The following is a 26972-nucleotide window of genomic DNA, read 5'->3' as shown; positions in this document are numbered from 1 at the left end:
TGCAATACCTTGTTTTTTCAATTAATCCAATTTGCTGATTGAGGTCAATGAGTTCAATCAGCTGCTTCTGCAGGATTCTCTCCCTGCCGACGGTCTGCTTGATGAACACATGCTGGAGCAGGTCTAACACGTTGGGCCTCAGCTCAAAGTCCTTTATCAGGCATCTGTGATGCAGACGAACGGGAGAAGCGCGTCACGTTCAGCGTTCGGCGTAAGACATCTCAATCCTCGCCGGAGCGGAGGCACTCACTTGCAGATAAAGTCGTTAAAGTCGTCTGACCAGAGCTCCGGCTGGTGGAGGGTAGGCGGAGGGTTTCTGTTAAAGGAAGAAACGGGAGAGATAAATAGAAAGATAAGATGGGATTTGCGGGGGCGGAGGACAAAGGCACATGGGAATGATGGAGTGAAATCTCAACACTGGAACCATTTGTCACAGAGGACATCGAGGAGCTTTTTTTTTTTTTCTCCCCCAGATGGACTGAAGCAATAAGTAACCTGTGTGTCTGGGTGGCATGAACATGGCTGATTTATTATATGAAAACACACTTTTTTCAATGCAAATTATCATAAAAGCTTCTACTGGGGGGGAAAAAACAGTCTGTTAAACAGAAACATTGAGCACTTATACCTGGAAAGACTTAGCAGCAGTCAAAGGAGTCCCTATAATCCCTGGTTCTGCTTTAAGTACCTTTTTACAAGCAGGTTTCTGGCACATAGGAGAGAAGTCAGCGCTGCCTGCTAATGTACCCGGCCTTACTAACAGCAGCTCTGACAGCGATGAATTGCTCTAATGAGAGGACATACATCTCCTGTTTATCACACAAAACAGCAAATATAGACGCCAGATGCATCGGGCATTTATTTGGACCGCGTTCAGCTAATGTAGCGACTATTAAAGACGTTTTCTCATGCCGAAAAGTAACAGGAGCGACTTGAGAGGAAGACGAGTTCTGTGCCGCCCAATTAAAGTGCTTTGGATGTGTGTAGATGGATTTTAAGTAAAACATGTTGATTATTTTGAAATGTGCTGACTTTATTCGATTATTATGACCCAAAGAACCTTTATACATGTAAACTGCACGAGACAAAGGATAAATGTTTTGCTATTAACTACAAATATACATCTGGGAGGTTGTATTTGATGGTCCTAAGACAAAAAACTAAGAAAACCCAAATACTTGGGAAACTAAAAATGAAACATTTTAATCATTTGTCATAGTTTTGATTACAAGTTGTTTTTTTTAAGTAGTAGCTCTGAACTGCAGGTCAGTTGGCCAAAGAAAGACAATTAAACTTTTTCCACAATATATGGCGGTCAAGGAAAGAAGAAAGTTTCAGAACCTAAGCAAGAAGCACACCAATTACCCAGCTAATACCAGCTGTTTGTACACCCGCTGATATAAATATAGGACTGTGAAATACATAATATCCTATAATATTCAGCACTGCAGCGGTGAAATCTTCTTTGCTTCTGTTGTGAACAACAGCAGCAAGTTAAAGGCGCAATAAGTAATATATTTTCTGTGAAATCAAACTAAATCAGTGTAATTTCTCACCTAAGATAGAAGTAACATTCCCTATAGACCATCGGTCCTCTCAATCAACAATGTCTAACTCACGTTTTTCTCCTTTCAAACCTAGAGTTACGGTCCAGAACGACTTCAGTGGTTCAGTGTGTAGCCCGTGTTTACTTCCTGGTTCCTCAACCAATCATATGAGAGTTCCCAGAGCGCAGTATTTGGTATTTTATTTTGGCAAAAGAGCGGCAGCCTGCTAACAAAGAAGCCAGTAAGAGAAGCGGGCCAGGAAATAGAACAGAATACAACATCGTATATACATCGTATACAATTTTTACAAGTAAAAATTCAGCTGAGCTTCACACCAACTTTGTTAAATAAATGACGGATCTCCGTGAAAGGTACTGCATATGTGTTGTTCCGATTTTAACCACTATAATAAACATCTTTATTGTCATTGCAATGAAATTTGCTCTGCGCAGGCAGTAATCTGAGGTTAAGGGTCTAACTCATGGGCCCAGAGTTGCAGTCTGTGGGAGTTGAACCCAGAACCTCCTGAATAATACAAGTGCAATGCTCTAACCACTAGGCTAGCTTGACTCTACCAAGTGCCATCATCACTTATTGTTCGTTTGATGTTACTCAACTTAGTCTGAAACACTGTGGTGGTGTGAAATATTTAATTTATTTATTTATTTCATTTATTTATTTATTTGAATTAGGACAATGCACATTTATCAACATGTCATCTTAAAGCATTAATGTAAATATGCCGGAATTAGCGTAACAGCTAATTTGCATCCGCTGTCCTGAGGCAGGTAAGAACAGCGACGATTAAACAAGACGCTACGAGAGAGAACAGAGTGGATACGCTCAGATAAGATGCCAATAACATAAAATCACAATAAAATTAGGTGAACACATGTCTGGTTAGTTTTCAACCAATGTTTCAAGGAGATTTTAAAACTTATGTGTACTGGTATATATTCGAGATTACACTCCAGTAAGCATCACACCAGAACACGCTTACCAATAAGTCTGAGGAAATTTGAGAAATAAATTTTAAACAGATAAACTCTAGGATGAGCAGGGCGTCTTAAACGTTTCATGGACAGTTGAGAGTCATCTGCATATAGCCCTTCTAATTGTCCTGCTACTGAAAAGTCCATATAAATAAACTTTCCTTGCCTTATAGAGACAATAATTGACGCAATGGTTCTGAATAAACTCGCTGAGTTGTTAGTAGAAGGGGTGCTAATATCCTTAGAAACTGGAGTAAATACAATTAACTGTTTATCAAATGATATTACAGCACAGATTAAGGGGAGATTTCTTTAGTTATTGGCCCCAATATTTTTCAAACAAATGTTCTTTCTCTTCCCACAGCCTCAGAGATTTAAGCAGCTATGAAAAGAAGAGCTTTGAAATATCTGTATTTATTATGTTTATCCTTAAACATGATCAAAATTAAATTGAAAAACACGCTGAACATGACTAGAATGGTGCAAGCATAAAACTTCTCCAACACAGTCACAACTACTGTAAAGGTCTTTTTCAACACATCTTGAAGTTTAGCCAAAACATAGACGGGGAAAAGCAATACAATAAAAGATGTTCTAGTGGCGCAGATCATTATAGTAGGCTGTTATGTTATTGTTTGGTAAAAAAAAAAATTGTCTGTCCAGTCTAGCAGATGAAAGAATAATAAACTACTACTACAATTTTATAAAACAATTTTAATTTGGTTTTAAAGTGAACAGAAAATTTAAAGCATAAATCTAAATGGTTTAAAGTGATGATTAGGAATTGCAACACAGAGGGAGCCGACCTCAATGATCTTATGCTCGTGTTATCTAAATAAAATCAGACAAAAGAGTGGTTGAATTAATGCCCTCAGCATCTCTCTTTCTAGGTCTGCCTGCTGAATAAACCCGCAGCTGTAGAAGGAGGGAGGTAAGGAAAGTGCGAACAGAGAGCCTGGAGCTCTGGCTGCAGCAGTCACGCAGATTCAGAGAGGTCTCTGTGATGGCTCCGGTGGAGCGTGACCCCCACGGCAAACACTTCTTCACTGGGACTGTATGTGTCTGCAGGTGCCCATCAGGCCAGAGACAGACACACAACACATAGGGGGGGGGACAGTGAGTGAGGAATAGTGCTTATGCAGGCCTCACACCACATTCAGGGGAGATAAACAATTAGATTTCCCCTTCAGGATAAATACAAAAAGATGAGAACATAGAGGCGGGATCAGTGCTGAGAAGATAGATAAGCTTCTGCAAGGAGCATATGGTACTGTGAGAGAGAATAAACACATTATCAAGTGATATTATATAGAAATGCAAAGAACAATGTGACCTTTGATATATTCTAGTCTGTCACAACTTGTGTTTAAAAACTAAAGATAAAAAGTATCTTTATTGACTTGTTTAAATGGGATTTTTAGCGTTAGACTTTATACTTCAGGAAGCAAAATTGCATGTTTCAGTCACCCTTATTTATTGGGTCAGACAAAAGGGTTTGTGTACCAATATTCTAGGCAGCCTAAAAAATGGGAATAATCCTAGTTAGACTGTACAGAGATGGCACCCTTTAGGAAACAGCAATCACATTTTATATCGATGATTCAGCAGTGATGACCAAACTTTTGGCTTTGCGAGCCAAAATTGACAAGTTAAAGGAATTTATGAACATAAAATTCTGAATTTTAGGGATTTTCTAAAATTTATTGTAACTTACTCAATGTTAAATATTAATCAGATTTCTGTAGAAAAAAGGGTCTATAAATTCCTGAAAGTGTTTTGAATGTAAGCCTGATTAAATGGCATACATTAAAAAAATGTGTGGACTTCTTGTAATTCTTCTTCTTTTTTTTGTTAATAAGTTTAGTAATGTATTCTCAGCAACAAGAACAGAATAAGGGCCACTCTTTATTTCAAAACCTTTGATCTGGTTAGTTTCATGTATGGGAGCAACCGAGGGAATTTTCCAGTAAAAATCAACAGAAGTTTCCGATTCTGTTTAAAATAAAGTGAAAATAAAAAATGAAAACAATGTTAATAAATATAATTTGAGTTGGAATTTTTTCCGTTTTAAGATTTCTAACAGTCTAAATAGTCTTTTTTAAAGGCCTTTCATCAGCACAAGTCTAATCTTACCTCCATGTCTCCCATCAGCATCAAACTGCCTATAATTCCTATTATTGCTAAATTGTGGTCTCTGGCCAATCAAAATCATTCAGTGGCCTCACTTTGGACTCTCACAGTCCACAGCATAATTGGATTTCACTTTTTTCTAATTCAAACCAACATAATTTCTTCAAACTGCCAGGTGGTACCAGCTTGGGCGACAAGCAGCACCTTATATTTGTCACTCAGTGCTCAAAGACGTAAATGTGCAACACTCACAGCCCAAGCTTGCTGATAATGTTTACTTACCTAGGAATTTTAAAAAGGGCTCTCATTGGGTGGAGGTCAGAAAGAGGGGGGTCTCCATCTCCCAGTTCTATAGCTGTGATGCCCAGGGACCAAACATCACAGCGAGCGTCGTAGGTTGAGTCCAATTGCTGTTCACAAGCGATGACCTGCAGGGGCAGAGCAGAGGGCAGAAGCTGTACAGTCTGATTACACATAGCTCTGGGCTAAAATAATATGAAATCGAGCCTACTTCCACTATGAAGCTTCTGCTGCACCAGTTCTTATCCTATGTTTTCTCTGTGTTCTTATTATGAGGTATTTATATATATATTTTACACGTTTTTGCCTCTGGATTAAGATTTCTTTGTGATTTCTTGTATATTGATTGAAAACTCGATGTTCCATACAGAGGCTACGTTCATACACTGCAAAAAACAGATCTAAAAATAAGTAAAATATTCTTAAAGTTAGTGTATTTACCCTGGCTTTGAGCAGGTAAATAAGATTATCTGCCAATGGAATGAGTATTTTGACCCCTAAAATAAGATAATTAGACATCCTGCACTTCAAATAAGACGATGGAGATGAGTTGTTCTTATTTTAAGTGCAAAAATCTTGTTCCATTGGCAGATCATCTTATTTACCTGCTCAAATCAAGGACAGATGCACTCATTTTGAGAAGATTTGACTTATTTCTAGTTCAGTTTTTGCAGTGCACTGCAGGTCTTTATGCTCAATGCGGTACCGCGCACGTGACGTCACCGTCTCAAGAGCAACGCCCCTTTTGCCGCTTAGGTAGGGCATACAGGCGAGAAAGCACGGATAACCCAGCTATTACAAGCGCAACAGAAACAGCGATCTGACCGACTTTACAGCCGTTAAACTTTCCTAAGACGATGTCCCAGGCACACGGATTACTGGTCGCACTGTCGAAGAACACACCAACCTTCAGCTCAAACGATGGCTTGAGGTTCGATGGCTTAAAAAGACTGGAAAACGGGCCGAGTTGATGAACGGTAAGCTTTGTTTTTTTTTCCTGCGCGGCGATCATGGCAGCGTCGGCCATTTTTTTTTTTGTTGTTGTTTGCAATCACCGTCCAGGAATGGGTATATGTTTAATGTTTGTCTCATTTGAAATGTTTTTGAGTAAGCTATCCTGGTAGCAGGCTATCATGTTAGTGCCTGCTACCATGATAGCCTATATGCGATCATGGTAGCAGGCGCTACTTTATTAACATGTCGGCCACTAAAATACTCTTACCTTGACTTGATGTCGCTGGAATTGGGTCAGGATGTTCTTCGGTTGGGCCCTTTCCTCCGACAAAATGCTTGCTACATATGTACTTGAATTTGGTAACTTTTTCCGGGTTGAACTGTTGTGTAGGCCGACCGCCCCGGTCCCAGCGCACACATTTCTCCTTGGCAGTCTTGAAGAAAACATCCTTCATATACGGCCGATCAGCGTAACTCGAGTCGCTGTTGCACGTTCCATAGCAACAATGTTTAAAAACCATGGTCTTAGATTTGGAAAAAGCAGTCGTTTACCGAGTAAAAACCAAGGCTAACGCATGTCTCTTTTAAACATGGATTATAATGCTGGTGCTCATTTTGCGGTCTTTAATTTATTTTCTAACCAGAGCTTTCCCTCCATTGACTTCTCTTCTCATTATTGTCCGCTGTGGGTGTCGTCTTTCTTCCCGCTTCTGCATAGCAGGACGCAGAATAGTGACATTTGTCAAGTATCAAACGTCACTACAGGTCAGATAAATGCGACCTGGCCGTACAGACACAGGTCGCATCTGAAAAGATCAGATACGTGTCGGATTCAGGACCATATATCCAAGCAACCTGGGTCGCATTTGAAAAAATCTGATCTGTGTTGTTCAGACTGTCATAAAACGATCAGATACAGGTCGCATATGGGCAAAAAAAAATCGAAATTGGGTCACTTCAGGCTGCAGTGTGAACGTAGCCAGAGTGTCTGAAAAAGTTTAAAATCTTGATTAGCTGAAATAAATGCATTCTCCAAGCATTCGGCACATGGAGGTGAGTGAATCTTCATGAATGCAAACAGAGCACCAGTGAAATGTAGCTCCAGATTAAGTAATGGTGTCGTCAGGTCGTTACTGACTGCAATTAAACAGCGGTGAACCTTTTACAGGAGTAGCCAGCTAATCAAGATCACACCCAAAGTGCATCAATGACTAATCCAGGAAGTCAAAATAGCCCGATTAAATAACATCTATAGCACTGCAGACCTTACGTACCTCAGGAAATGTCAGTATTAACGGTTCAACGGAAAGAAAATAACGGCAAAAACAGCCTCCATTGTAATGGTGTGCCATACCATTACTATTCACATTCACCAATAATCAGGCCAATTCAGCTCACCTGTGTCTGCTAATCCCACTCGTGTTGCTCACATGTTTTACCTGCTACTTTAGCCCCTTCAAGCCAAACACTCCTCGCCAGATTGTTCAAAGCCATTGTGCAATTAAATGTGTTCTTCCATACCCATTCCAGATCTCCCATTTATGGCAGTGTTTATAGCTCATGTATTTCTGCCTCCTTTCTTGGACCTCTTAAATGTCACACTTGCCTCTGGCAATCGTAAACTCTCGCCTTTTTTGCCCACTCCCTTTGGGACTGTTTAGTCATCTGCCTCCAGGATTCTTATCGGAGAAGGATTTCCCACCTGCGTTATTTTCAAGACAGCCTTCCCCCGGGGATTCCCTCTCACCCTCTCTGATGGGAGAGATGCCCATACTGAACATCAGAGATTCAGTGACACCCTTTTGGATTTGCGCCTGAGTACATCTATCAATGTTCTGCAACTCTTGATACCCCCTGTTTTGCAATAAAATCTACTAACAGCGTTTTGTGTCTTACTGTCTTTTTGAGTTCCTAAAGTCTCGCATTACAGTAAAATGTGGCTCCAATGGACCTGACACCAGCTAAAGCTGAGAAATTATTTCCCAAAACCAAATCACCATGGACCCCCAAGAATGTTTTGGCAGTGGCTAATTAGCTAGAACCCACAGACAGGAAACAACTAGAGTGATTGTTTCTAATCACAAAGTCCAGACTCACATTTGCTAAAAAACAAACAAAGAGGAACCTGCTGACATGTTAGTGTCCCATTACATCTGGTGTAAACCATACCAGCGGAAAAGGAGCACGCCCTGATCCTGACCTTAAGCTTCATCACACTCTGATTATGCACTGTGGCAAGTTAAAAATAAGTAAAGGGATTATAGTGGTCTAGTCAAAGTCCAGTCTTAAATCCAATTGAGATGCAGTTGCGTGACCTCAAACAGAACACGCTTAAAAATTATCCAAAGTGGCAGAATTATAAAAGAACCGGTTACTTTACGGTGATATTAAAGACGCATTGCTAGTTATCGCAGACACTTGACGACAGACGTTCTCACCGAGGGTGGCAAAAACAAACATTGAGTTGAGATGCAGTTACGTTGCCATTTATGGCAATGTTAGTTTAGATTCCTTTTTTTTTCATTTAAAAAATGTATTAATGGTTTCAAAACAGCATTTTTTAACCATGTCATCAGTCTGATGTTAATATTTGATCCTAAAGATTCACTGTATGTGTGATATAAAAGCAAAAACACAAGACATTTTCATGAGGCAAACGTGTTTTCACAGTATGTGAGGTAGTAGCTAAACCACTTATAACATTGAACTCTGGATTCTTGAAAATGTAAAAAAAAAAAAAAAGAGTGATTTAAACATTTGCACAATTCTATATCTAACAATGAAATGTGTGTTTTTATTTTAAGTTGAACCCTATCTGGGATGATAAAAAAAGACTCCAGCTGCTCAGCCTAAACCAACTACTTAACATCATGTTCTCACCAAATTGAACACGGACTGAAACACACACTCCTTCAGTCAATCATACTTGTCCTGGGGGTAACATGGTACCCAATCAAAAACATGAATCATCTGAGTGGGAGGCATGAGTGCACACATGCAAAAAAAAAAAAAAAATCCCCCCACACACTGCTTTGCTATTATTGTAAAAAACCCTGACATCAATACAATTTGTCCCTGTTCTCAAAGGGTATTAACTTATGTACAAGGACAAGATGAGCGAAGAAATTACTATCATCTTACCAGGGAGATGCGCAAGTACTCATGTGTTACAAAGCAGAAACGTGCACAATCATATTTCCTCCCAGGAATTGTAAAAACAACAACGAAGTCAGAACCAAGTCCATTTCCAAGAGCATTAATTAGCAAAGAGAAACATTGGGTTTTAAATGTTTATAAAACAAAAACAAAAGCTGACCAAAAATATTCAACTTACCCTGAAACTAAATCGGTTATATCGTCTTCAGATCTAAACCAGTCAGTATAGTTTGGCATCAGAAAGAGCTCTAAGCAATGCTCCTTCTTAGGACTTTCTCGAAACATGCAAATCAAAATAAAATCTTTTGAATCCCTATTCATTACGTCACGCCACCTGTGGTCCAATACCCGGTTTGCACACCATGCAAACCATATGTAAAGTGTTCCTTTGATTTGTGAGTTTCAGAAAAAAAGTTTTCAGACAGAGAAGTAGATATTAGTGCAGTGTTTACACAGTGTAACCACTAAGGCTGTGGAGTATAGTTCTACCCAGCCGAGGTTGCAAATTACTCCTTTGTTGTACTCTTGCTAAGTGTTGAGGTTGATTGCACTAATGGATGGTCATGTGATGCCTCTACCTTTATGGTTTTTCCGGTGGTGTTGCTAATCCCGCCCAATGAAATTTAAATGAAAAGTACCTAAGGTTTGCTTTCCAAAGGTGCACTCGGTAGCCCAAAGTGCTTCCTCTGTCTCTGAAGACAGACTTTAGGTCCAAGTCGTCTCTGGTAATCTTTGATGAAGGTTGTGCTTCTGTGTCAACACCATCTTGTAAATATGGATTTTTTTTTGTCTGCCCATCTCTACAACTGGGTTTACTTGTGTTGTCCTCGACTAATATATAAATTTGTTCGACGTTATGATTTGAAAGTGATTTTAAGTGTAACAAACGTGCAAAAGAATAAGAAATCAGGAAAGGGGGCAACCACTTTTTCACAGCACTGTGCATATATTGACTTACATTTGCTGCCTGTGTTTTATACTCATAAAACATTGTTTTGGATAATTTGGGAGAACGTAGCCTGAATTAAACTTTGTCATATATCCCTAACATCTGTTTTCCCTTTGGAACATAGGCCTGTGGCCCTTGCTCTTTTATTCATTAGTGTTCCTGTTTAATGTACATGTTCAAACAATGTTTTAACCATCCATTAATCATCTTAATGTTTAAAGGTGACCTATTATGATTCCTTTGAAACATTTAGGATTGATCTATGGGCTATACAAAACATGTTCATTAAATGTTTTGCACATAAACGTTCTCAGAAAATGAGATTATACCTCCTCAGTTTCACCTATTTTGAGCTCCTTTCGGAATGAGCTGTAGGGCTCTGTCAATTTTATGCAAACAAGCTGAAGCTGGCCCCACCCCCAAACTCAATGTTTACACTCGCACCTTAATTACAAAATGGCTGCAGACAGATTCTCAATGGTACAACAGCACATCTTTGACCCCGAGTCAGACCCAGAAGGTGAAGAAGTGGAGCTTCCTGTGATTGTAAGTAGCCTTTTCCTACAGGGAAAGGTTTATTTGAGAGTTCCTGAGTAATATTGAAAGTTTCTGCAGTGTTAAACTGTCCTGTTCCATCTTCTCAACTGTCCAGAAAACATCCGTCTGTGAGGGTTATGGTTTTATAAAGTTTTGGTTTGAGCAAGATACTTCTAAAAGGCATTCTGGTTGTTTTAAGACGCTAATAACACTACAATGGATTTTCAATGCAAATTAGCATCGCGCTAACGGTTAGTTGTCTGTGTGTTTTCAGCGGTAGTTCAAGGAGCTATAAGTAGTACCAACACCTTGTAGCACAAATTGGTACAATATCTTGGCAATCACTACAATCTAATATGCCGTTTTTAAACAGTGTGTTGCTGTTGTGAATTTTTTTACTCACACAGGACAGGTACATGATGTTGTTTCTGTTTTATTTCTGGTCCGCTTCTCTTACTGGCCTCCATGTTTGCAGGCTGCAGCTCTTTTGTCAAGATAAAATACCAAATGCTGCGCTCTGTTTTGGGAACCCTGGGAACTCTTATACAATTGGCTCAGGAACCAGGAAGTAAACACGGGCTACACTCTGAACCAAAGTCGTCCCTGGACATACGTCTTGGTTTGAAAGGAGAAAAACTTGACTAAGACATTGTTGAAGGAGAGGACCAATTGTTTATAGAGAATGTTACTTCCATCCGGGGTGACAAATGAGAATGATTTAGGTCGATTTTACAGTAAATATCTTACTTATATCTCTTATTATAGGTGTAAAGGTACGTTCACACTGAACAAGACATTCAGAGCAAATAATTTACATGCTATCCCTATGTAAAGGTGTGTTCAGGTGGATTAACGGTTGACGATGTGAACGATATGTTTAGAGTTGGGTTTGGGAATTGCTGTAGAAACACGAACAGAGCGATGAACAACTGTGAATAGAGCAAAGCAAAACTTTGCCCAAGCTCAAAAACCTGAACTTTTTCATCAGTTCGAGTTGTGTTACGTTTTTTTTTTTGGCATGTATTAATGCATATGTTAAGATGTATATGTGATTTATTCCACTAATAATTACAACTTCAATGTGAGATGTGATATCAAAGTTATCTGTTAAATCAGAAATGTTAAAAATGTTACTGTTTTACTTGGCTGGGGTTGCTAGGTGCCCCCCCGATTGTGATGTAATAATCGGGCAGTTTTTTAAACAGCTCGTTTTCCAGACACCAACAAAACATTTCTTATTGCAGTAGAGACCCAAATGGAAGTAGAAAAACGTGGAAAAAGCTATTTTTTTCATCATAGGTCACTTTACTTTAGATGTACGTTGAAGTCCTAGAGAAATTAGAATAAAAGTAGCACTCTTCTACATGAATCCTATGTTTCACTTAATCATATATAGTTTGTTGTTTCTCTTTACATACTTAATAACTCACACTGAATTATTTTTTTCTTCTTTTGTTACATTTTAGCTGAAAGATGGAAACTGGTGCATTTTCTTCCAGACACATTACAGATGCTAACATTTTCACATATTAAAAAACTTCTTGAGTAAATTGGGCTTCCGTGTAAAATTTTGTTTAGAATTTAGCATTATTGTAATTTTTTCTATGCCAGACACACAGCCAAACTGAAATGTAGATCCTCATGGAGCAACGGTGTAACAAAAAAGCTAAAATACAAATAAGCAACAAATGCAATGAACAGTTTTGATGCAGTCCCTGACTTGTTTATGTTTTTAAGCCCAAGTCTTCATAAAGTACAGTTATTTCTCACAGAGAACACAAGAGACTCCATTGACATGATAGGACCAAACACAATCATTTTGTATGGATGTCGATCAAATAGTTTACATATTTGTCTACAAGCAAAACAGCAAATTAACAAAAAAAAAATCTGATCATAAATGAATTAGCTTCCTTGTGGGGAAAAAAAAAAAAACCCCACAACTGCCACAGAAAAGTGAAATTCCTTAGGAACAAAATCTATATCAGCCTACTATAAAAAAAAAAGAGAAAATCTGACATGAAAGTGTAATGAAAGAAAATGGTGACTTTTAAATGTAATAATTTCTGTTGAATGGCCGCATGCACTTTAGGGGCATTGAGCCATGATCAGATAGGACATAAATGATGGAGGCTGCCATTTTTTCCCTGCACATTGTGTTTGACAGCGTTATCGCTTTGATCATTATGGACTGAACTGCCCACTGGGATCTGCTCCAGGCTAATGTAGTGGAAAAAAGATGAGGCTGGGGGAGCGTTTATGGAGCCGTATTCATGTACCTCGGGAGCCATCCAGAAGGGAGTTCCTACGGAGGTGTTCCTCCTCAGTCGGGTATTCGTCAGCTGGGCAGAGACACCTGCAGGGAGGAAAATGCTCACTTCAGTCATCTTAGCCTCAAGGCTCAGTGGAGATAATGCATTGCCTCTGTCTCTTTATGTTTTTTTTTTTTTTTTTTTTTTTTGCAAAGATCTGAACTGCAGCTAAAAGTGATGATTTGTCAAAATTTAAAACAGAAAATTTCTGCACAACTGTTGCAAGATAAAACAGTATAGGGAAGCTTGTAGATCTCCCTTGCACTTTTATGATAGATTTGTCATGACAGTGGCAAGGGGACAAAAATATCCATAAGCTTGACACGTAGAAAGAAACATTAAAATGATGGATTGCTTTGAATTACAAATGCTTGTGTGACTGCAGCTGGCTGTTGGACATCTCAAGAACAACATTTGAATATAATTCAAATGTAAACAGGCCTTGGTCACCAGAGACGTTCCCACCTTCTCGCAGGACATGATGCATTGTAGCTGAGTGATTTGTTAGTACATATATGTAAGCATCTAGGACAGAAGCTGAGCTGTAGGGTTGGCTCCTGCATCCTTATACGTGCAATAAATAGCCCGGCTCAGAATATGCTGACCCAAAGACGTGACTTCGGTCCAGTCCAGACGAATCAGTGTTACGCTGCGTTGGGACGTGTCCCAGGGCTGGCTCCTGCTGAAGCGAGAGATGAACCCAGAACACAGCTAAGGCCTCCAGAGAAAAAGCAGCCGCTGACACGGTAAAGGGAACGTAGGCACGACATGCTGCTGCAGAGCACGGCCAGAAACCCATGAGTCACGCTTTTATGGTCCTTTTTTTTTGTTTGAAACTTCTTTAAAAAGAAGAAAAGTAGGTTTATAGTTGCTAAATGTGGTTCTGCCCGCTTTGCAAAAAAGTTTTTTTGCCGTCTTCTTCCTCAACACTGAAGCAAGATTGGGACGGTATTAATCCAGAATTGGTGTAACAATAAACTAAATAGAATAATCCTTTGTTTGTCCCTCAGTAAGGAAAGCTGCTCTGCTGCAGGAGAAAAGGCACAGACAAAATACTGTAGATTAGAGGGAACAAAGATAGGCAGAGACATGATATGTGCAAGAAATGTAACAGGAAATGTCAACAAAATATACAAAAATGTGCCCCTTAAAGATTTTTTACTGAGTAGAGGAAGGAAGGAAGGAAGGAAGGAAGGAAGGAAGGAAGGAAGGAAGGAAGGAAGGAAGGAAGGAAGGAAGGAAGGAGGGAGGGAGGAAGGAGGGAGGGAGGGAGGAATTAAAAAAGGAAGGAAGGAAAGAAGGAAGTGAGGAAGGGATGGAAGGAGGAAGGATGAAAGGGCAAGAGGGAGAAGGGAAGGAAGGGAGGACGGAAGGAAGGAATGAGGAGAGGAAGGAAGGAAGGAAGGAACAAAGGAATGAAGGAAGTGAGGAAGGGATGGATGGAGGAAGGACGAAAGGGAGAGAGGGAGAAAGGAAGGAAGGAACGAACGAAGGAAGGAACGAAGGAACGAAGGAGGGAGGGAGGGAGGAATTGAAAAAGGAAGGAAGGAACGAAGGAACAAAGGAAGTGAGGAAGGGATGGAAGGAGGAAGGATGAAAGGGCGAGAGGGAGAAAGGGAGGAAGGGAGAACAAAAGGAAGGAAGGAAGGAACAAAGAAAGTGAGGAAGGGATGGAAGGAGGAAGGATGAAAGGGCAAGAGGGAGAAGGGAAGGAAGGGAGGACGGAAGGAAGGAATGAGGAGAGGAAGGAAGGAAGGAAGGAAGGAAGGAAGGAAGGAAGGGAGGAGGGAAGGAAGGAAGGAAGGAAGGAGGAACAAAGGAAGGAAGAAGTGAGGGAAAGGGAGGAGATGGAGGAAGGAATAAGGAAGGGAAGGAAGGAAGGAGGGAGGAAGGAGGAAGGAAGGAAGGAAGGAAGGAAGGAAGGAAGGAAGGAAGGAAGGAAGGAAGGAAGGAAGGAAGGAAGGAAGGAGGGAGGAATTGAAAAAGAAGGAAGGAAGGAAGGAAGGAACGAAGGAACAAAGGAAGTGAGGAAGGGATGGAAGGAGGAAGGATGAAAGGGCGAGAGGGAGAAAGGGAGACAGGGAGGAAGGGAGGACAAAAGGAAGGAAGGAATGAGGAGAGGAAGGAAGGAAGGAAGGAACAAAGGAATGAAGGAAGTGAACAAGGTATGGATGGAGGAAGGATGAAAGGGAGAGAGGAAGGAAGGAAGGAAGGAAGGAAGGAAGGAAGGAAGGAAGGAAGGAAGGAAGGAAGGAAGGAAGGAAGGAAGGAAGGAAGGAAGGAAGGAAGGAAGGAAGGAAGGAAGGAAGGAAGGAAGGAAGGAAGGAAGGAAGGAAGGAAAAGAGGACAAAGTACTTTCTGATGTAATATGGTTGGACAATAAAACACGTGTTTTCATTTTTCATCCATATCCAGACCTGGAAAACACTAAAATCAGATTTTTCTAGGCTGTGTAGAAACTCTGAGTCTTATTCTAACATAAAGGAGGCTGATGTGTAACTAAGATCAAAACAGAAATCAATCACAGAAAATGTCTTCGGTTCTGATCCAGAAACAACGAAGAAGACTATAAACGCCTCAGCCTCAGCAGATTCACTGTAAAACCCAAATCACTGTGGCAGCGCGGGATGCAGAGAAAACACCAGAGCCGAACGTCTCGGTGAGAAACATCAAAGAGGATTATAATCACGCGCAGGAGGAGATGTAAGCAAAAAAAAAAAAAAAAGCTGACACACACGCAGGGACAGTCGCAGTTGTGTTGTTAAAATCCTCCTAAAAAAATCTGTAGACACTAGAATCACCCAACAGCAGTCAAGGCAAACTCATGGAAACAACAATTTTTATGATTTTACTCTAAAGCTGCCTGCTGGCTGTCGTAAAGAGCAATATTAAACTTAAAATATTAGACTTTTTTCTTAGCTCCACAATCGCACATACATCATGTTGGATGTAAATGTGACATATATGAACAAGTCAAGAGCACAGATAAGCAAAGAAGCGCCATACTGGAGCTCCCTTCTTCACTACATTAGCCAGGAGTGGAGCCCTGTGGGCCCCGCTTAATAATCATCACAGCGATAACGCTGACAATTAAAATATTCATGAGAGAGCCGCGAACAAAGATCTCCCCTCATTCTTCTCTCTTTGGTCCATCTCTTTGCTATTCTGTGTCTCCGCTGGTGAGTCACGGCAGGAGCTTTATCTCCTCAGCTGCTCAGCGTAGCATCCACCCCTCCACGTTAATCCCGGCACGACGCAGCGCTGAGTAAACCTCTAGTCGCTTGCTTTGAATCCCAGTTTTCAGCACTTTGCAGGTTGAGACAGGCAGTGGTTAAATCAGACTAAATGTTTCCTGTTTTTTTGTTTTTTTTGGGGGGGGTTGAGAAGTCTCTATTGAGGAAGGTTTTGTGAGTTTGTGTAAATGAAAGCAAACCTGTGAAATTATTTTCAAGTCAACCCTGCACCAGACTATAGAGTAGCTGAGCAGCTTCTTTAGAGCCAGACTTAGACACCCTGTCTGTAAAAAGGAGCGTTACCGCAGGTCATTCATGCCTGCTGCTATCAGATTATACAATGCTGCACTGTAACTGTAACCAATGTGCAATAATCTATCTAATTCACTGTGCGATAACCCGTGCAATAATCCTGAAAGAAGTGACTTCTGCTGCTACCAATAACTGTAACCACAACTGTTATAACTTCGGGCAATAACTAATGTGCAATAATCTATTTAATACACTGTGCTATAACCTGTGCAATGATCCGGAAGAACTTCTGCTGCTATCACCAAGTGAATATATGTCAGCACATGTGTATATAACCAGGAAGTACACATGACATCATCTGCCTACTCCGACTTCTTTTGTATTCTTTCTTTATATTCTTATGTTTTTCTCGTTTTCTTTTTGATCCACTGTATATAATTGATGCACCCTTTCCTACTCCTGACTATTGACTCACTATTGAGCCGATGTGACAAGTGAATTTCTCCAATGTGAGATCAGTAAAGACTATCTTATCTTATCTTATATTATCTTATCTTATCTTATCTTATCTTATCTTATCTTATCTTATCTTATCTTATCTTATCTTATATTATCTTATCTTCCAAACACAGATTCCTGGGAGTTCACGGAGGACTGGGGGAGATGACCTCGCCTGCAAACACCGAGGAAATGTTTGACGAAAGCCCAACAGAGACTCTGATTCCTGAGGATTCTTGGGAAGAACAAGTTGAATCAGAGGCTTCGCCCACCCAGCTCAGCACCTATTTGCACACATGCATCCCGGCAAACGCTGCATGTTGGCGAAGGCTCACACTGCCAGGCTACAGAACAGCTTTTACCTTTGGCCAATTCTTAAACTCTTATCTGCAAGAAAATTAACTGCCTTCACTGGAGATCATGTTCAATATTAAAATGATTTATTCACACACTTCACACACGCACCTAACTATATATACACACACAGACTGACATACTTGCAGAGAATGTACAACACCAAATGTTTGTTACTTTGGTTTTAGGTTTGTTGTTTTCTTTCTGTTTTTAACAAAAACATTTACCGTTCCAATTTTTATTTTTGTTTCTTAATTTGGTGCAAAAACAGAGTAGAATCTGTAATTTCTTTGTATGTGAAATCCGGTATATTGACAATAAAAGCTGCTACTACTACAACTTCCTTGTGCGACATCATGGGAAATCTGCCAAGACACCAGAAAGCTGGGTAAGTGGATATCCAGAGTAATTTCAGAGGTAAATTCCTGCATATTGTGGCTTTTAAGTTTCAGAAAGCTCAGAAGCCTTTACTTTGAGTCAAACTATTCATTTTCGAAACAGTTGTAGGCCTGGATATTCACCAACCATGTGCGTCTTCGTCACGTAATGACGGCAGAGTAAAAGGCTGTCCAAAATCAGGACAGCAGTCCAAAGCTCCTTTCCTACCGACGATAGAGTTCTTACATTTAACCCCATGAAAGGTCAAGGAACAGGACCGAGGAGTTATTATACCAGAATACTTCAAAACAATGCAGGTGTTGAACAGCACTGTGATTGTGTAATGGGAGGTAGAGTTGGTGTAAAACAGCTGACCTCCAAACACTCTTTCTCCATTAAACCTCAACTGATCGGAGCGGTTAGGCTTGTAAAAAACAAACAAGCAAAAAAACGACTGAACCAACTGTGATGTTTCTAATGTTCCAGGTATGCTTTTACTTTGGAGACTCGACACCTGGGTGAAAACAGGAAATGCCGGGTGGTGCCTAGTTAAGGTCTGTTGGAAACAAACAACCAGAGACGCCATAAATTAGCAGGAAAGTTGTCCAATCACAACATCAATGTAAAAACCAGCATCTCGCTGATTAATTTTTCCTCCACTGCATGGCCAAGTTATATCAACACGTGACATCAGCGGTGCGTTATTTGTCGCAGACTGCGATGCGCTGGACCCTGTAACTTCGTTTTGTCATGTAACCGTGCAGGCTCAAAAACTGTTTATAGAAATCTCCACTTTGGCTGGAGTTTTCAGAATTATTTGTTTTTAGAGATGTAAAACGGTGTTTACGTGCAGATGAAAGGTTTATTTGTTTTCCCAGATATCTGGCTATGTGTGGACTAGGACCTAAGGTGTTTTGATGCAAAATGTGCAAATCAGCCTTGGCAAGCGAGAAGCCAATTCTCCAGAAACAACATAAAATGCCAGATTATTGTGTGCAAATGCAATCAGAGACAAAGAGCGTACAGCAGTTTCTTCAGACTTTGTTTCTCTGATGGAGCTCGTACTTCAAATTACTTGTTTGTCAAATCAACTTTCTCGGGTGAATTATATTGAAATCCCATTAATCTATCCCGGACCCCCAAAAAACACCGTCACTTTTTAGTTATATGTTTTTTTAAATGGAATTCACTAAAATAAACATGTTTTATTAAGTACAGTACAGATCAGGTGGCATAACCTTGACTGGTGGAGGAGTACGGCAGAGCTTAATAATTGTTCTTATTCACAGAATTTTGCACTTTCTGCAACGCTTTCCTCCATTTCATCTGCAGGGGTTCTCGATTAAAACCTCCCCAATAAAATATGTTTCATCCTTCCTCTCAGAATGTTTCTGAAATAAGCTGGACAATTGTCAGTCAGCAATCTCAAGTCAAACAAACTGAGAGACGGCTCTTATCTAAAAAAAAAACATATTGGTTGGGGCACTCATAAGTCGAAGTACTGCTGTAATTTGTAGGGGTGTCAGATGAAGTTGATAAAAACCCATCTCCACTCTGAAGTATGCTAGAGGCAGTTTCATATAGTGAGGGCGTTTCGCATTAGGAGGGACTGGTGCACTTCACAGAATAGACGGAACCGTGAGAAAAGAAGATTAGGTTGAAATCCGAGGAAATGTCCGTAGATATTTGGTTCAAATTGTTCTTCCAAATGGACAGTAACCCGAGGAAAAGCACCAGATTAGTTAAAAAGTGGCTTATGGACAAAAAAGAAAAATATTTTGGGCGCATACAGCTCTAACCTCAGTTAGAATAAATATGTGCAAGCAAGGCGTCCGACCTGACCCAGCTACACTAGTTCTGTTACGAGGAATGAGTCAAATTTCCAGCAAATTATAGTGAGAAGCTTGTCCAAAAACACCCTTAAACATTTGTCCCAAGCGCCAACGAAATGCACAGTATGTACATATCCGGTTTCAACTGTAAACTTTAGCCATCAGCCACATAGGAAGCAGTTTTTTAAGGGATTTAGATCAGCCTTTGTTTTAACACAAAGACATGACATTTAATATAAAAAAGTGGAGGTGTTCAGGTTCTACCATTAGAGTGAAAGTCAAATATGCAATTCTGAAGTTTTACAAACTATGGCAGGACTTTCAGAAGATCCCATATTACTCCAAACCTCTACCTTATAGTCCTGCCTCTACATTTCTTGTGTTTAATAGTAAGAGAAAAACACTTTGTATTTCGGTAATGTAAAGCAAAGCATATAACACATAAAATCAGTAGCAGAGCACCTCATTGTATACATTATGTTTTGCATGACTGTAAAGTTGGAATGCGTTACCGCAAGCTTGGCATAGGAAGTACCTTTTTGAAATAACACGCATTTCAAAGTGTTTTGAAAAAAATGTCTACCTCATTTAGCTTTCAAATGCTTCTGGGTAAAGTCCTACTCAGCATCTAAGCTTTTCCTTGGGTCACTGACCAGTTTTTTTTTGCATCTTACCCTCAATTAGTAAGCTTTGCATGTTGTGTTTCCTTTCAAATGTGCTGCACGCAATTACAACTTTCCCTTTAGAGTAGAGAAAGAAACTCACAGCCAGTCACAACCAATTGAATGCATTTCAGCTTCAGAATGAGGAGGATAGGAGGCTTAGGTGACTTTAGCAGCAGGAGAAGAAAGGATTGGCTTACAAAGAGGAGGTGAAACACCTGGTGGACTGCTGTGACCAAGAAAATCTGATCCTGAAAGTCAACAAAACAAGAAAGAGATCGTTGTTGACTTTAGGAAAAATTAGCCAAGTCATACATCCCTCCTCATCAACTTCGGCGCTGTGGAGTCAGCAGCGTCGAATTCCTGAAGGTGCAGATCCCAGAAACTTTGACCTGGTCCCTCCACATCTCTGCTCTTGTGAAGGGAGCACAGCAGTATCTGCACTTTCTGTGACGGATGAGAAGAGCAAACCTCCCCCTATACTAAGCTCACCACTTTCTGCAGAAGGACAATAGAGAGTGTACTAACCAGCTGCATCGCTGTCTGGTTTGGGGCCTGAAACGCCTCAGACTGGAAATGTGTGAATCATCGGGACAGCGCTTCCCTCCATACCATCCATGGCAGACACTGCATGACCAGGGCTCAGACAACCATAAAGGACCCCTCCCACCCCCTTCATGGACTGTTCTCCCTGCTGCCCTCTGGTGAAAGGTTCAGCAGCTTCAAAAGCAGAACAAGCAGATTCCACAACAGCTTCATTTCACACGTCAAAAGACCGCCACACTCCCAACAATCCCCCCCCCATACATACATACAAAACTAGTCACTTTACATGGACTGTGATCTCTATTGCATTGAGTTAATGTACTATAAGCATCATCATCACTGCTGTACATCCTGCTGCTACAAATACTTGCACTATTCATATTGCCCTATGCATAACTTTTCTGCACATGTAAAATTTCTTTTTTTGGGGTTTTTGCTACATTCCAAGACAAATAACTAGTACTACGAATAAAAGACAAATGCACAATGTTTCTCTTTTGTCTCCTGTTTTTACTCAGAGCATTGCAAGGAAATTTGCCTCAAGTGTACATTGTGAATGTGCAGTGAAATGACAATAAAATCTGTCTATGTCTGAGTTTTTCAGAAACTGCAGATCTGCTCCGACTTTCATGCACAGTCACATTTACATCAAATGGTCTAAAAAAAGAGAAAATTAGAAGTGAGCAGCAGGTCTGTGGATGTCTTGTTGATGTCAGACGGGAATGGTAAAACTAGCTCGAGATGATAGAAAGGGTACAGTAGCTCAAATTACTACTCGTTACCACCAAGTTACGCAGAATACCCGTTATGAATAACCTGTTCCAACTAGAGGGAGATGGGGTACAGCAGCAGAAATTAAAAAAAGGAGCTCTAAAAAATAAATGAAGCTAAAAAGGGGTCAAATTAAGTACCAGCAGGATGTACCTCATAAAGCAATCAGTGAGTGTATAAACAAATTTAATTTAATTACTATAAGAGGGGGACGGGGCCTTTCAGTGTGTGGTTCCCAAACTGTGGAATAGTTTGCCCACGACACTTCGCTTTGCTGCCTCTGTGACAACAAAGAGATCCAAAACTGATAACGTGGCCTGCGTAGTCATTGAAAACTGTGTTGCTGTTTTTTGAGATGCTCTGAATATGTAGCTGCGACTGGTCAGTTGATTTTATAGTCACAATACAAGCTTCTGTTTTTGGGATTGTCACATTTTTATTATACAGATTCATATGTCTTAAGCAGAAAAGAGCACCTTTTTTTCCTTGGTGTTCCTTTTGGCCGCTGGGATGTTCTGTTTTTTTAAGGTCCAGTGTTGATCACGAAAGAGCTTTAATGTGATAATATTGTAATTTGTGAAAAGCTTCTATGTGCAGCTGTGGTTAAAAAAATGGCTAAAATATAACATTTTAAATTATTTTTTATTTTGCAATACATTTTTCAAACTAAATATTGACATGTTAATATGAGATATGCCGATGCAACTTTAGGCACTATTTGGCTAAAAACATTTGTTATTCAAGGTTATTTGAACATATCGTGATATATATCATGTATCGTGATATAGCCCAAAGATATCGTGATATTAGATTTTCTTCATATCGCCCACCCCTACTTAAAAGTCGTCCAGTTGGGTCACCCAAAACACCCGTTTGCAGCTTAGCCGACCCATTCTTCCGCTGGGTGTTTTGGAAAGGTTTGACCCAAAAGGACATTTGCCTAAATCTCACCATATCATAGTATCAATCCTAGAGGTTAAAATGCAAAACCACGGTCATAATTGTGCCTTGGTGTGAAATGGGAACTGACTTTGTTTGGAAAATTGGATTTGTGACCACTTTATCTTAAAATGCACCCTGTGCATTCATATAAAAGATCGACAGTTTAACACAAGCTGCTTCTGTAGACGCCACATTCAAAACTTTTATCCAAAAAAAAACAGTGAAGGCAAAAAGCTGCGACGGACATGCTGCACATTAGTGATTCCATTAAAGCCCCCACTTCTCCCCTCCTCTTCATATAAGAGCTGCGCACACGGCGCTTCAAGAAAAGGCTTTTAAGAGAAGCCTCACCATTAGCAGGCAAAATGCAAACCAACACACAAGTTGAGCGGGGAGGTGGGCTGGATTTTATTTCTAATGAAAACAGGCAGCTGTTTTTATTTCCCCTTTAAAGCGCCTGAAGAAAACTGGGGCGGGTGGGGGGTGGGGGGGGGGGAGGGGTGACTCATCTCCTGTAAATAGTCAAAATCACTTTGCCTATCACGAGCCCTTCAGCTTGGTTGCCTCATTTGGTTAAGAAAGCCGGAAAAGCAAATGAGCGAAAGCAGGGGAAGAATAGCAGCGGTGCCCTTTGCTGTCTGGGGGACAATAGCGAAGATAGGGTGTAATGAAAAGTGTAATCATCAGCCGTGTTGTCGAGCTGGTGTAATTTTGTCCCGGCCTCTCAAGGAAACTAATTGGCGGCGTGGTTTATTTGGCAGGCAGCTCTCTGTAATGGGTTTGACCCTCTTCTGTTAAATAGAGCCAGAACATGATTTGGGCGGATTAGTGCCAAAAAAAACCAGACAGAACGTCAAAGAATCTCTCTGCATACCAAAGTCCACGAGTTTGATCCCTCCGTGTGTCGTCACCAGGATGTTGTTGCCTTTCACGTCCCTGTGGATGGTTTTGTTGATGTGCAGGTGCTGGAGGCCCTGTGAATAGAAGAGGTTAACTTTTTTTTGTCTCTCTTTCCATCAAGCACCTGCCGGTATAATTACCCCCATTTAGACTCGGTTACCGTCCCCTCGGTGCGCGCCAACCACGGCGCCCTTACCTTCAGAGCTTCGTGAAGAATATAGGCAATAACGGGCTCTTCCATCCTCTCTCCTCTTTTCAGCATGCCTTTGGCCAGATCTGTCACAGAGCCGCCGTTGCAGAGCTGAAAAGGATTTCAAAGAATCCACAAAGTCAAGGGGGACAAAACTCAACGTGAGTCAGCGCGAACAGCTCAGCTTATACCAACTTTTACATCTATAGGAGGAATTTTCTCTTCGTAGAGAAGCAGTGAAGGATGGAAGCAGAAGATTTCACAGGCAGAAAAAAGTAATTCTGTCAGTCTACGGAGGCTAAATCCTCCAGAGTCAGCTTAAGCGGAGGAGAATGTGCACGGTTTAATCTTAGCTTTAATGACTAAGGAGGGTAAACATGCAGATTGTCCTCAAATACAGAGTGAAGAATGTTAGCAGAGCAAAAATGTATATAAAAAACTGTAGTTATGGCTAAATAAATTTGTAAAATGCTAAAATGCATTTTTTTTAAAGTCATTATTACCTGTTTTTAACTGTTTAGTTTTAAATACTGCTTACAGATAATGCAAACCTAAAAGGTTCTTTCACAGAAAGGTTGAACATTACATAATGGGAATAAAAATGCAGAAATGTTATGTTATAGGTATTTTATCAGAATCAGAATCAGACATACTTTAATAATCCCAGAGGGAAATTACTTTTGTTACACGCTCCAGACATACAAACATTTATATATATATTCCACACAAAGTAATATAAATATACACATATATAAGTCTGCCATCAGATGAGTATATATATATATATATATATATATATATATATATATATATATATATATATATATATATATATATATATATATATATATATATCCAAATAAAGTGATTTTATGGCCAAATTAATCCTGAGGATGGCACTCAAGACACTCGCTCCAACAAACACAAGATGCAAAAGGTAATTTCTTAGGAAACTGTTCACAGATTGTTTTGAGCAAGCATATTTATGGAGAGTTGAAGGATAAAGTTTGGTCGTAAAGGTTAGGAACAGGGATAGCTGCAGCCTTGAAAGAATGAAAAAAATAAATAAATAAATGAATAATAATAATAATAATAATAACTTTTATTTAAAAGGCGCCTTTCTGGACACTCAAGGTCACCGTACAAAAGATAAAAACACAATGTCAGAAACTGGGGAAATTGATATTAAAGAGAATAGGCAATCTTAAACAGATGAGTTTTGAGTTGTGATTTGAAATGAAGAAGTGAGTCCGTGTTTCTAAGTAGGGGTGGAAGACAGTTCCAGAGGCATCTTTTCCACCGGTACCTGCTCGGCTCGGCTCAACTCTACTCAACTCAGCGTGGTTCAGGTTGTTTTCCATTCAAATTGAGTCGCACCTATATACGTATGGATGGGGATGTGATGGCAGAGCAACCCAAAAAGTAACATGACGCGATTTTGGATGGAACATAAATGCAACAACAATGGAGGAGAGGGAACAATGGTAAACCTGCTGCTCGGTCTGTGGCTTCCAGTCATATTCAAAATGAAAGAAGAGAGTCAGAGAACGCTTCAACTGGCAAGACGAAACAGACAAGAGTGTAGAGGAGAGAGTGGGAAGCCATCGAGGGGTATGCCACCTAAAGCTGGCTTGCTATAGTGGTAATACACAACAAGCCCACGGTGCAATGATTTAATGGTTGAAGATATTGCTTATCGTAATACGTATGCTGTGTCTGTTTCACATTGCCGTCTACTCCTAAGTGGCAAACAGATCAGATTTATTTGGCATTTTCAGTGCCACTGACCACTAAAAGAACTTTACACTACAGACAAGATCACCCAATCACATCACTAACAGATCAGCAGGCTTAAGTGCCTTGCCTGGGGGCACATTGACATTTGACAGGGCAAAGCTGGAAACTCACACACAACCTTACGATTTCAAATCTTCCCACTAAGCCAGAGTCACCCCTGTCCTGCCAAAACTACCAATACCTGCTTTTAATGACCATGGTATCACCCTACGGAGGATCTATGAAGGATTTTGTTTTTCTTCTCTTCATAGTAGGTACACCTGGTCTGGCGTTCTGTTAGCTGTGACATCATACAGGGGAGACAGATCATCCGCTATTACCATCTAACATAGAAAGTACTCCTGGATCAATGTGAGCTTCTGTGCTTTCTGTATCTCTGCTCTGTCTTCGACCCAGTGGGTCGAAGCAGACCGTTCACACTGAGCCTGGTTCTGGTGGAGGTTTTCCTTCCAGTTAAAGGGGAGTTTTCCTCTCCACTGTCGCTTCTTTCTTGCTCAGAATGAGGGATTGCTGCAAAGCCATCAACAATGCAGACGACTGTCCACTGTAGCTCTACGCTCTTTCAGGAGGAGTGAATGCTGCTTGGAGAGACTTGATACAACCTGCTGGGTTTCCTTAGAGAGGAAACTTTTTGACCAATCTGTATAATCTGATTGAATTTAACTTTTGAAAGTGCCTTGAGATGATATGTCTGGTGAATTGGTGTTATATAAATAAAATTGAATTGAATTGTCCAGAGGAAAATAACAGACAACAGATCTAATCATACCTCCCAGATGAAGGCAGATGTTCAGGCCACCTTGGCGTCCTTAACACCTCACCTCGCAGGCTGATCATCTCTGTACTACACTGTATTGATGCGGTGATTCATGCATATTTCTCTATTAAAAAAAAACCTTTCTATTGGTATTATATTGGTATTAATAGCATACATTTTTTCTGCAAAGTTAAATTTGTCATTTTCATTATCTGTCAGCCATAATTATCATAATAAACAGATATAAATGCATAAGAATTTATACCAGTATGTGTAATGTACGTCTCGTTTTTGAAATGCATCAACTTTTCGGGGGAAATTCGGTACCGAGGTGCACCTGCGTCGAAAGTTCCAGACAACAAACTAGAACCAAGTGTTTTTCCATTGTGGGCTCGTAGGTGTTTTTCTTTTTGTCAGCCGCAACACTATATGGACCCTGCTGTCAACAGATATCTCTCTCCCGCTTGGAAAATTACAGAAAATTACCCTGTAGGTTGCCTTGGCAACAATGATAACCCCTAATTTGGGCCCGTCTTCAGGAGATGCCAAAGGTGTAAGAGAAGCAGAAGCTTCAAGGATGTCAGTCACCGTGCCAAGAGCTAGGATCGAGCAGAAATTGCTGATTTTTTTATGCGTAAATGCCTGTTGTGCAGTCAATTGTTCACTAAGCGTTGTTTAGGAATTAGAGATAAATAGACCCTTTCTGCTTTTGGTGTGGGAAATATTTCAGTTTTAAGACATATTTTCACCCAGAAAGTGCACCGGGGGAGGAAAAAAGCATTTCAATGAATTTTATTTTTACGTTAAGTAACGAGACAAATTATCCATGCGTTAATTTTGCGTACATGAGACTGTGGCGACAATCTTAAAGACTCCCAAACCTTCCTATATTCAGTCACATCTGTTGGAGGAAACCCAAATCCCAGAGATATGGTCCTCTTCGCTCCGTATTAAGACCACTCTACGGTCTCCACAACCTGCTG

At 40.3% G+C, this 26972-nt stretch overlaps 1 protein-coding gene across 5 annotated transcripts in view; it reads right to left on the bottom strand.

The window, feature by feature from the left end:
- myo3a (myosin IIIA) overlaps positions 1 to 26972 on the bottom strand; it is a 95998-nt gene that overhangs the window by 46409 nt on the left and 22617 nt on the right. For all 5 annotated transcript variants that reach the window (XM_036125374.1, XM_036125373.1, XM_036125375.1 and 2 more), the window contains exons 4-9: positions 23442 to 23546; positions 23220 to 23319; positions 12845 to 12921; positions 4952 to 5097; positions 251 to 316; positions 9 to 164 (exon numbers count right to left, since the gene is read on the bottom strand). In XM_036125374.1, the coding sequence (XP_035981267.1) occupies positions 9 to 164; positions 251 to 316; positions 4952 to 5097; positions 12845 to 12921; positions 23220 to 23319; positions 23442 to 23546 (650 nt within the window). The remainder of the gene's footprint in view (positions 1 to 8; positions 165 to 250; positions 317 to 4951; positions 5098 to 12844; positions 12922 to 23219; positions 23320 to 23441; positions 23547 to 26972) is intronic.

The sequence above is a fragment of the Fundulus heteroclitus genome, chromosome 21, assembly GCF_011125445.2.
Source record: "Fundulus heteroclitus isolate FHET01 chromosome 21, MU-UCD_Fhet_4.1, whole genome shotgun sequence".
NCBI lineage: Eukaryota > Metazoa > Chordata > Actinopteri > Cyprinodontiformes > Fundulidae > Fundulus > Fundulus heteroclitus.
Note: the sequence above shows the minus strand (reverse complement) of the source record. Positions and strands in the feature narration are given on the sequence as shown.